Genomic DNA, 12,383 nt, shown 5'->3' on the forward strand with positions numbered 1-12,383 from the left:
ATATTTTACCCGATATAATGTATTCCATAACACATATGGCAATTACGTTGAGGTAGCCTACTCTTCTTTAATATTTCAACATAACATTTCCCAGATATAATGGATATTATTGTTTTAAAAATATATAAAGAAAAAGAAAAAACTAAAGGAGATGGGAACTTCTCATTTGGCCCACCTATTCCTGGGACATTTGAGAAGAATGGTCCAGTGAAGGCACAGTCAACTGCCAATTGTGGGAGTATGAGTATGGGATATTTCTTTTACCCTCTATCACTAGCTGGGTGAAATTCACCTGGATACCTGCCTGTAGGGACAAAAACAGGGATGAGGGCAGGGAAACTATGATGTCACAGTGAGCATCCTGAAGGTCCCCAAGGACCCACCCACCTCAGACATCAGCAGCATTATGAAAATCCCATGAACATAATTGTCCTAGTATTCTAGGGTTAATGGTGTTTTGTGCAATTCTGGTCACAAACCTTTCTCTGCTATAATTGCTAGAAAATGTGTTAATGGGAAAAGTTATTCTTTATGTTGAGTTCACACAGTGCACGTCTATACAGTACAGTTGGTGGTATGTGGCGGCTTGTGCACCAGAGCCTGGGGAGATGGAGGTTGCGGTGTGGGTACCAGCTAACAATAGCTCTATGAGCGGCTCTCCAGACTGTTGCCATTCCACTGATAGGCCTGGAATGCCAACTGTCAACAGATGCTTCTAACACATGATGACGTTCTTGGGATTAGAATGGATGCTATATCTAATTTTAACCCCAGGACCAAAAGGCATTATAGTGGGTTAATCCAGTGTCCTTGGCTGCGGAATTCCTTTGTTTATAGAAACAGAACACAAAATATTGTGCCAGCACCAGCCAACAGCCTTTCTGAATATAGGCTTGCCACTCTGTCACTTTGGTTTTAGGGCTTTAGAGTGACCTATTCCCTAACCTGCTGCTCTCTTCACGAATGGAGAGCAAAACTTACATTTGCACTTTGTCTAAACCTCATGTCTTATCGACAGAACCATATTATAGAGGGTATGCGCATGCATAAAGTGAATGGCAAATCGAGTGGCAAAGGGAGTTTAGCATTGTTTAATGTTGTTTAATGAAATCAGATAGGACTTTTCTGTTTGGATGTATAGTCTGTCAAGGCCAGAAAGTAGCTTTTTGCCACTCAGTAGGTCTTCCCGCATAACTTCCGGGTATGATGATGATGTCACGCGCATACCCTCTATTACTGGATTCACAAAGTCGGAGACTCCAGGTACCATTTGTAAGAGGCCTACATTAGTTTTCCTATATTAATTTCTATCCCACTACAAGATGAAATGGAGAATAAGCTGGGCTTATTTAAAGTATTTTTCTAAATCTGCAGTAGCTTTAATTTAATGTGGCTTCCCTCTAAACATGCCGCTACTTATGTGACTAGGTCAGACAGGTGTGTTATGGTATGGTTCATCTAGGGAATTCCCTATGGTTAAGCTTCCATTGCTGAGAGCGATGGAGTTACAGACTTCTGCACTTCTATGTAACACTGATTGACGTTCGATAGTCTGACGTCCCATTAGTCCGACGGTACCTAACCCTATCCTCATTAAAACTATGCCTAAACCTAACCCTAACCACCGTTGGACTAATGCACCGTCGGATTAATGGGACGTCGAATTATCGAGAATTTACCACACTGATTAACGCCAAAAAGCTAATATTGAAAGATGAATGACATTCTTGATAAAGGTCTAATCACTTCAGGTATCACAGCATTCTCTTGTTCCATTTGCCAGCCATCATCATATATATACCATCAGAATGCCAGTCAAGTACTCAGCTCTCAATTATTTTCCACCCCCCTGGACACCTTATACAGCTAGCCTGTGACCTAGCACTGCCTCAAAGGCATCAGCCACTTCAGGGACAGGGGTGGTCCTCACGGGATGTGATTCATAAATATATTTAGCTCTGATCGTCAGTGGTTCTGGTGGTGTGGAGTGGATCATGGATGGTAGGGTTCTGTAACTCTGACAGCGTCAGGTCCGAGGGGCCAGCTGCCCGCCAGTTTGTCGGACCACAATGAATACTATACAGTATGCCTGAGGGTTTGTCCTGCGGACTGCGGTGTGGAATTAAATTAATGCCATTTTCCCTAAAGCCCTCTAATTAGTATGGCCTTCAGTGGGGCAGCCTCTACAGGAAACCTTTACAGCTCACAGGCCTCTTGGCAAGAGACACTGTGTGACACTACTGTATGTGTAGCCTGGAGCAGTAGAGCATACTGTACGGTTCCTATAAGTACATAGATCCCATATCTAGTTGATATCACCAGCCTAGGTCAGACAAGGCTGTAGTAGATGTGTAGGCGTTAGCACTTCTTCCTATGCAGTGTGGATGTTTTATCTACGGTGACTGTGTGACACATTCTTGGAATTGCTTAATCTGGCTGAAGTGAAACAGCTTAACCTAGCAAACATGTGTAACTTGAACAAACACATTTGTTGATTCCAAGCATTCGCTTAGCATTTTTAACCTGATATCAGATTTGTGGGTCTGATGCTGAGTCCTAGCCCACCAATTGCCAATGTTTTGACCAATAATTTGTCAATTTTCAAAAATCAATTTGAATTTTTGAAGATTATATTAGGGAGGGCAGGGAGAAAACAAATCAAACATTATATAATCATGTCAAAGAAAACATATAAAAAGAAGAATAAAAAAAAGAGATCAGTAATGCTCTCCTGGTGATCACATTATAAATGTTAAGATTGATGACCAACGCGTGAGGAGGAGTGGGAGAGAACGCTCTGCTTCTATGTGACACTTTCAAACAATCTTGATATGAAGGGAAGTTTAGACATTTTCCTCTCTGTCTCTTATCATGAGGTCTCCCAGAGCAGTCTAAATTTAACACCTTATATCAGCTGGAATGTGCTCTGGGGGTCTGCTTCCAGCTTTCTGTACAGTGCTGATGGCCCATGTTGATCGCCCATGAGCTTTGCTATTGGCTAATGAAATAGGAGGAGAAAAGCCTGATTCATACTAAGTTGTGTGCCTGTATCTATGACGTATTGTGATCTTGTAGATCTGCTATTTGTGGTGTAGGACACCATCGTATGACTAAGTCCATTGGGGTAAAGACAATGAAGATCTGTCCAAAGTCAATCTAATGGATTTCTTTTTTGGTTTCCGTTTTTTGTATTAGTGATTCATCCCCATCCATTTTACAACTTACAAAGAAGGTGTCTATTGAATTTGCAACTGTAAACCAAGGGGCCAATTGACCCTCAGAAAATAGGTTAATCTAGCAGTGGACAAAGGGACTGAGGGTTGACATGATACCATGGCCTTTTAGCGAAGACCTGTTAAGCTGTTAGCTTCAGTTTGTTTACATATCACAAGAGAAAAGGATATAATGTATGTACAGTAATGTACTATGCACTATGGTTCAATGGTTCATAGTATCACTTCATTTGGGCAAACAAAAACTATCATCACAACAATTAGTCCAAGAGCAGTGGCAGGTGCAAGGTGTAATAAAACACTTAATTTCCCCCTTGGGATAATAAAGGTATTTATCTATCTACTTAAAATCTCCAACATGGTGGGAGACCATGTAAATTAATGGATACCTAGTAAAGAAAGGCCAACATTGTCCTTCAATTGAGATGACTCCATCTCAATGATTTTTCAGTACAATTACAATATGTTGGGCCTACACTACATGTTTGAATGGCTGTAATAAAGTGCGTGGTGTTGGCGTTGACCGAAATGAGGGTGTCTACTAGCTATCCCGTTCAATGGACATGCGCTAGACTAGACCCCTGGGAGATGGATTGCTTAGGTGGTGTTCAACACCTACCATCAGCTCCCAGCACCTTACCACATAACTTAGTTACCCAAGCCGTGCTACCCTGACACAATGAATGACCGAATGACTACATGTTCGAGTTTTAGATCTACAAGAAACACGAGAATATAACAATAAACAAAGATGGTAACTAGAAGTAAGAGTTAAATCTAAGCCTAATTTATACTTGGTCATACAATGTTCATTGAAAGCAACAGATTTTCAAGTTTGAAAATCTTTCTCGAGCGACACAGTTGTAAATTGAGGTGTATATGAGGCTTCAAGGCTGTTAGATCCAGATAGAATGACCAATGACCATAGTTTCCCTTTCCTGGCAGACCTTCACAGCCTGGTGTAACTCACATCTGAGGAAAGCGGGGACACAGATTGAAAACATTGAGGAGGACTTCAGGAATGGACTGAAACTCATGCTGCTTCTGGAGGTTATCTCAGGTCAGATGACAAAATAAAAGTATGCTCTGTGTCTGTAGTACAATGGTGTTGCTTGCTGTCACAGTTCTTTGAGTCACACATACAGTAGGCTACATGTTTTCAGATGTGGCCAAGTAAGCCATTGTCTCAGAGGTGCAACACATGTACTGTATCAGCATTGAGTTAGTATCGGCAGAGTATACAGCACTGTTTCCAAACAGTGGGTCGGGACTCATTTGTGGGTTGCAGATGTACGTATTTTTATGGGTCGCTTTTTTTGTCCAACGTGTCGCTTTGCACCATGTTGTGAGCTTGTAGATGAGCTATTTTCACTAGTTTGGGTCATGGGCAAACATCTAATTTCTCTTTTGGGTCTCACGCTAAAAAGTTTGGGAACCACTGGCATACAGTGATAGATTTTTCTGCCCTAGTGTAAAGGCTGTCGTTACTTATTGTAGAACAGATACCTGCAACAACCACGAAAAATGTAATGGGATGTCCAAATATTCATTTTTCGAACTCCCGAGCCATAAAAAGGAGGCAACTCCACACAAGAAGCACCTTTGTTTGCACCTCCAACACATGTGACACTGATTCCATTCCCCATGTTTCTCATACTAGGGTGTGACATCACTGTAGTTCAAAAAATGTGTTTATAATTTATTGTCGGCAAGCGATGCCGTTGTGTTGTGGGACGGCATATCAATTACATTTAGCTCTCATTACTTTTTATTGATTTTTAATGTAACAAGATTTATGTTTCTTTATTATTGCATTATTTGATAATGTGAAAATACAATACATCTTTTTCGTGTGCCAAATGATCAATTTGTAGGTGAGAGGTTACCCAAGCCAGACAGAGGGAAGATGCGTTTTCATAAGATCGCCAACGTCAATAAAGCACTGGACTTCATCACAAGCAAAGGAGTGAAACTGGTCTCCATTGGTGCTGAAGGTATCAGAATTACTCTTGGACATAATTAACGTACATCAGGATGTTAGTTCCCAAATGTGGAGCTATAACACCATTGGGCTTGATTTATACTCCTTTGTGTGCTGATGTCCCAACTCCTGCACCATAAATACCTGATCTACAAGCTCATAATTTTCAGCGCTGTTATGCGTTGTGAGCTTGTAGATTGGCATTTTTCAGTTTACAACACTGGTGCGCAAATCAGGCTTTACTATGTTGCTGTACCTTTGTGTTATGTATTTAGATCTTAACAGTGTTTGTTTTTCAGAGATTGTAGATGGGAATGTAAAGATGACTCTCGGAATGATTTGGACCATCATCCTCCGATTCGCCATTCAGGACATCAATGTGGAAGGTGACATGATGATGGGATGTGTAACAACTAGTAGTCAGGGACCCAGTCCCTGATAATGGGAGAGGACCTGTGATGTTCTGCCATACTTTTTATTTCTTTTTTATCCATTAGTTTGGTCATTAAGGTCCACAGAATGACAGGCCTGCTCTGCCGGAAACATCGCGAAAAGAAGTTATGGCCATTTTTATATTCACTGTCCCATCGACTTCACTATACAGGAAAAGAATACAAAAAATAAATGCGCTTTAAGTAGCATGTGAGGGGTCAAACTAGGGGTTCTTCATGATTTTGAATCCATTGCAAGCGTTTGTTTTGCATGAAAAATATTCCTTTTGCTAAATTTTGCCCCCCCAAATTTTTTAAAAGTGATGAGTCATCAAAAAAACGTTACTTTTCACAGTTTTAGGGGCCGATAGGAATGTTTTTTGCCCTAGGAATGTTTTTCACGCAAAACAAATGCTTGCAATGGATTCAGAATCACGAAGAACCCCTAGTTTGACCCCTCACATGCTACTTAAAGCACATTTATTTTCTTTTTTTAATATTTTTCTTTTCCTGTATAGTGAAGTCGATGGGACAGTGAATATACAAATGGCCATAACCTTTTTTCGCGATGTTTCCAGCAGAGCAGGCCTGTCATTCTGTGGACCTTAGTGACCAAACTAATAGATAAAACAGAAATAAAAAGTACGGCAAGACATCACAGGTATCACCCCTATTCCTTGAGCTTTTGGGCTTGTGGGTCCCTGACTATAGCGAGGTTGAGGCCACCAATACATTTTCTATGTATGTTTTGTTCAGAAGATGTGTAATCTGGAGATTAAGTTCACATAAAATGTATGGCTGTCCACTCTTTCCTTAGAAACATCTGCTAAGGAAGGCCTTCTCTTGTGGTGCCAGAGAAAGACTGCTCCCTACAGGAATGTCAATGTCCAAAACTTCCATATCAGGTATGTGTTTAACTGTAAACTGCTAAGTGATGACGTGATATTATGTGGTTGAAACTCAGGTGACACATTCCATAATGTTTTCCCCTTCCTGATGCTCAATTTATATTTAGTTGCACGCTGGTGTTGTGTGCTGAACATAGCCAATCTTCAAGATGTGACGAGTTGTGAGCTTGGAGAAGCTATTTTATTTTCGGCGCACGACACCAGCACTTTATTAAGTATAAACCAGCTTGAGTTCTAACTGCAGAACTTGGTTTCCCATAATGTGTCTTTGTCTTAAGTTATTGAGTTCATTAGTAATGCTCAGATGAAGAAAGGCCCAACCAAGCACTGTTTTATAGATCAAATGTATAAATGCTCAGATCAGGAGGCCTCCTCCCATGGTGTTCTCTCTAATGTCTTCATGTAGCACAACATAACAAAAAATATTAATGAGCCCTTTTTTTTTACTTGCTGTCTCTACTTTAAAAACTATCATTGCACCTCCACCACAAGTCGAGGACTGCCCAGTGCAAGAAAGTGCTTGTCTGATTGTGGCTCTCTGGGGAATTTTCACCCACGAGTCTTGAACATTTCTTTCCTGTATTCTGAAGTGTCACACGTTCTGACATGCTGCTTCTCTTTACCACCTGGTGAAGCTGGAAGGACGGCCTGGCCTTCTGTGCCCTGATCCATAGACACAGACCCGACCTCATCGACTACTCTAAGCTCAACAAGGTCTACTGTGTGTCCCACCTGTAACAGTGATGATGTGTGTCAACCCCAGGCACTAACAGTCTAGTGGTGTCCACAAAACCTTTGGCACTGTCTGGATTAACCACATTAACCCTGGCTTTCCCATTTTGAGCCTGTCATTATAGGCGAACATCCTCAAAAATAGCCGTGGCCTATATGCTTAACTTACTGTATACTCCATCATACGTCAGGGTCACATTATGAAATTAGTCTAGCTATAAGCACACAGCGCTTCACATCGCAGTGTGTTGTAACTTGTGAGTTCAGTTCACAATGTTACTTTATTAAGGACATTCTTTGTCAATGAGTCCTTTTCACCAATCTTATGGTCCACTTTGTGGCCCTGACTGAATGGCTGAGAATCGCTATTGTAGAGTACACTAACACTAGTTCCATTGGTACTGTTCATTTTTGTACTTTAAGGAACTTTTGTGCATAAACTATTCAATGTACTATTAATGAATCACCTCTAGTTTATGCATACAGTCCCATTGTCTGCAATAGAATTATTTCAATGGTTGAACATTGGAGATAAGACATTTTGTTATTTTACTGTCAATATCATATCAGTAGATACCTCTTCTTCAGAGCAGGATGTTCTTTAGTCTGAGGATGGAATGTCATCTTGTAGCTTAACCACATACACCTTATTCCTGAAAGGAATTTCCCAATGCATTCTGTGAAAAAACTCAGCCCAGTAGGCCAGTAATTGGGAAGTATCATGTCAGATTTTCATGTCCTCACAATAGTAGCAGCAATCATACAGTAAATATAATCTCGGACCAGGCATTTAAGGTACATGTCTGTCTACCAACAATTGTAAAATAAAAATATATTGTGAGTATTGTGCGCATCCCTTACGTATCCAAATATTTCATAGCCTCTTTAGATCATGTATTTCACATCCAACTGTATTCAAAACACAGTCCCCACCCCAGTACTCACTGCCCTGGCTTCAGTGGTTTGGTCCTACCACGAATAGACACCGAAACATGAGCTTGGTCCCTGCAGAGCCCTGGCTTAGCTTTACCTCTGTTGTGGCCCTGGCTGCTACATACAGTATTGTACTTTAGTAACTTGGGACTACTGACTGAGCGTATACAGAACAAGATTTATCAGTCTGTGTAATGAGGTGTAATGCGAGATATTATTCCCTCTGGTTTGCATGTCAATGTGTTAATTAGTCAAGAGTATTTACGCAGACAAACTGAAACATGAGGTGTTGATGAGCACACGCGCCCACCCACGCCCACTCTCTTCCGTTCTCGTCCTCAACTTTCTCATCGTCACGCGCACTTGGCACGCACAAACACAAACAGTCATATCTCAGCTTTCCACTGCTACACGGACCCCCTAAAGTGTCCATTTTAACACTCCCAGAACACTCTCTTAAATTAATGCTCAGCTGTTGAGTCTGGCTCCAGGTGAATGTGTCTTGTAAGCTCTGAGTGTTATGTCCCGCCGAAATGGCTCTGGGAAGGGAGGGACCACAGACAGACAGACAGACAGGCAGACAGACAGACACGGATACACGCATGCCCTGGGGGGATCCTTCCATCTATCCATCCCGCCATTAATCTATCACTTTGCACATCCATCCCTCTATCCATCCCTGTTGCCCTGCACTGGATCTGTGAGTGAGCAGCTGTCCCTGTCATGTAGTGTGTGGACCTCTTGGCCCCCCACACCACAGTGGAACAGTGGGAAAGACACAGGGACAATAGCTGCAGCATGATGGCATCCTCTCCATCCCCGAATGCACACTATGCACTCTCACTGACTCACTCTGCCCCATTAGCAGGGGAAGGTTTACGCTCAGCTGTCGGCCTAATAAGCCCCATTTCATCTGTTCAAATGCTGGCTATTTCTCACGTCAGATTAAGCTGTACGAGAAAAGCAAATTCACTTGCATGCATCTCCGATCCACACTGGGCTGTCCACACCAAGCACGATAAATCTAACTATAAATATATTGTTTTAAAGATCACTCCAACTCAACTGGATGGCAGAATCCGCACCACAACATCAATGTGGATACTCACATCATTGTTGTAGTTATCATTTTAATTATTGTCTTTGGTGTGGATGGCGCATAACTCTCAAATGCAGATCTGTGATCCATAACGTAACCTGTTGCTGTTGTTGGATGAAAACCTTGTCATTTCCAGCATTGAACATCTTGGGAACTTGAAACAATTTGCTTTCTCACTTTATGGCCTAATTTTAAATTAACAATTGTGATTGCATGCATGTGTTTGCAGCATCATTGTCTTATAACATTCTCGTCTGTTTGTGGGTTTGTCTGCCAGGAATATGCCCAAATATGGACACAAAGTTACACACCCATAAATGGAGATCTCATGACATTGCAGACACGAGGGGCATGACGAATAAAGTGACAGCTCCATCTGCACCTAATATCATTGTTAATTCTATGTACAAGTCACATGACATAACAGTTTAACATTTTTAATTCAAATTAATCGTACAAAAACTAGGACATAATGTCAAGTTCTTCCACATTGCTCCAATGCAGATCTTTGATTTTGTGACCAGCAAATGGTTGTCTATGACATTTCAGCGTGACTTGACTTGCACATTTAAGTAAAAAAAAGTATAAACTAATACAACAAATACTTACTGGCAACGTGCATACAAAGTTTGGTGCTGATCTGTCCAGCAGTTTGCAAGATTAGCTCAGGACACTCACACATACACTCACACACACACTCTCACACACGCACACACACACACACACACACACACACACACACACACACACACACACACACACACACACACACACACACACACACACACACACACACACACACACACACACACACACACCCACACACACACACACACAGACCCTGTCATAGATTGCTAACCTCTTGTTGAGCCACACCGTGAAAATGCAACTGTTTCTTGTGTTTGTGATGTCAGACCAGTGCTCTACCAATGACTAGAGAGAGAGAGAGAGGGGGGGAGAGAGAGTGAGAGAGGCTATTTCAATGCAGGCAACCTAAGCAATGCGCAAGCACCCACACAGTAATCCAGCCAGTGGGTACCAAATCCTGAACACGTTGATCAACAAGCAAGCCAAGCACGACATTAAATATAAATCTTCAACCTTTAAAAAAAGATCTCTGTGCATGTTACAGTCAGGGGTGTGTTGTCTGCCCACTATAGCATCCACCATTAAGAACTACTGTACACGAGAGGTCATCACAGAGGTATTTTAAGTCCATCATGGCTGTGCACTGATTAGCATTGTCTCTTTATTTAGGATGATCCTCTGGGCAACCTGAACCTGGCTTTTGACATTGCAGAGAAACACCTGGACATTCCCAAAATGCTGGACGCTGAAGGTAACACTTTATTATATAGCATTAGCATGACCTAATATGGATTCATGGTCCATATTGACACTATTAGGATATTGAATATAAATATATACAAATATATAGGATATTTTGGAAAGAACAGAGCAGTAGATATTAAACGTACTTGAGCCATATAGTATACGTTGCTGCACAACGAATAGCACAAATCTCTAATGTAGAAGTTCACAACGCATTACAAAGTGTTGTGAGTTTGTAGATCTGTTTTAAGATTTGCACAAAATATTGTTGCCACAGTTAATGTTATTATATTCTTTTAGTATAGTTTCATACATATCAGACTACAGTCTACATTTCCCAAAAGGAAATTCATGTATTTAATTCAGTCTGACCAGTGGATGACCAGAGGGATATCAAGAACAGAGGCGTGTATTCCCCCTTCCGTCCCAGCAGACTGAACCCTGCGCACAGTATTTGCTGAAGAGTGCCACCATAATTTATACAGTATATCTAGCTGGTTTGTGTATGTCTGAATTCAATGTTGTTCTACACAGACATAGCCAGCAAATTCAAACCTGAGGAAAGGACTATAATGACATAATGTATCCCGTTACTGTCTATCACACATATTCATATGTAGAGAAGGTGAGGCCGTTCTAGATCTAGTCACGTTGTGAAGCTTGCAATTGTCCTTGCTTAGGCGACTGCATCGGACAGCCTTCAGATTGTGTGAATTGCTCAGCAACTTGATAACGACAACAAATCCTGCAGCGTTCAAGCCCTAAATTCTTTCTTTTAATCCTGTCTAAAGGCTGACCTTTGCTTCAGTTCATTCACACTAACTGAAGTGTGCTCTGGTCAGCCAGCTGTGTATATGCTCAAATTGTGCATACATAGTAAAATCCTTGAGTTATCCACTAGAAATGAAATATACCAAGCTACGGTATATTCATTTAAATAGGTTTAGTAATAGTTCTCCTCTTCCTCCAGAAATGCTACATTTCCTCTACTATCCTCCGTCAGTCCTTTTGATGTATTCCCTCCTCTCTCTCCTATCCCCTTCACCCCCCCCCCCCCTCTTCAATGTAGATATCATAAACACCCCCAAGCCTGATGAGAGAGCCATCATGACCTATGTGTCCTGCTTTTACCATGCTTTTGCTGGTGCCGAGCAGGTACAACATTTGAACCTGTAACATTACTAGTTTTGTACTGTATATGAAAACATGTTGGCAACTGTAGATTTTTTTTACACAGCTCTGTGGATGTATTATGTTTTTTCTATTTTTCTAACAAACTTTTCTATTGTTATCAATATTACCTTTTATGATAATATGTAATGGGTATGATGGGGTTATGGAGTGATCTGTGGCAATTGATAAAGCAGATCCGGTCAGCCAAAGCGATGCGACATGCTGTAGGTGTGAGGGCCACGTAACAACCTGAACTCTAGATGTGAGGGCTGCTTAGTGGCCCCAACTTCTAGTTACAATAAATATACTTCTACCAATACGTGAGTTGGCCTCACTGACTTTGTGCATGGTGGGTTTTGTAGAAGGGGACAAGAAGATGGCATGTTGTTTTATCTGGGATCTTGTTTTCATCTCTTGCTGTTGTTGATCTCTTAGGCAGAGACAGCAGCCAACAGAATCTGCAAGGTCCTAGGTGTGAACCAGGAGAATGAGAAAATGATGGAGGAATATGAAAGACTGGCCAGTGAGGTAAATAAAAACCCTTCCCTTCAAGAAACAGAC

General features: G+C 41.4%; 1 protein-coding gene across 2 annotated transcripts in view; it reads left to right on the forward strand.

Moving 5' to 3' along the window:
• Positions 1-12,383, forward strand: part of actn2b (actinin, alpha 2b) — a gene marked incomplete at its 5' end in the record, with an annotated part of 31,112 nt that overhangs the window by 316 nt on the left and 18,413 nt on the right. For both annotated transcript variants that reach the window (XM_080741039.1, XM_080741040.1), the window contains 8 exons: positions 4,179-4,293; positions 5,108-5,227; positions 5,514-5,600; positions 6,463-6,550; positions 7,189-7,267; positions 10,575-10,656; positions 11,719-11,804; positions 12,258-12,350. In XM_080741039.1, the coding sequence (XP_080597165.1) occupies positions 4,179-4,293; positions 5,108-5,227; positions 5,514-5,600; positions 6,463-6,550; positions 7,189-7,267; positions 10,575-10,656; positions 11,719-11,804; positions 12,258-12,350 (750 nt within the window). The remainder of the gene's footprint in view (positions 1-4,178; positions 4,294-5,107; positions 5,228-5,513; positions 5,601-6,462; positions 6,551-7,188; positions 7,268-10,574; positions 10,657-11,718; positions 11,805-12,257; positions 12,351-12,383) is intronic.

This window comes from Nannobrachium achirus (genome assembly GCF_963921795.1).
Source record: "Nannobrachium achirus genome assembly, chromosome: 13".
Lineage (NCBI taxonomy): Eukaryota > Metazoa > Chordata > Actinopteri > Myctophiformes > Myctophidae > Nannobrachium > Nannobrachium achirus.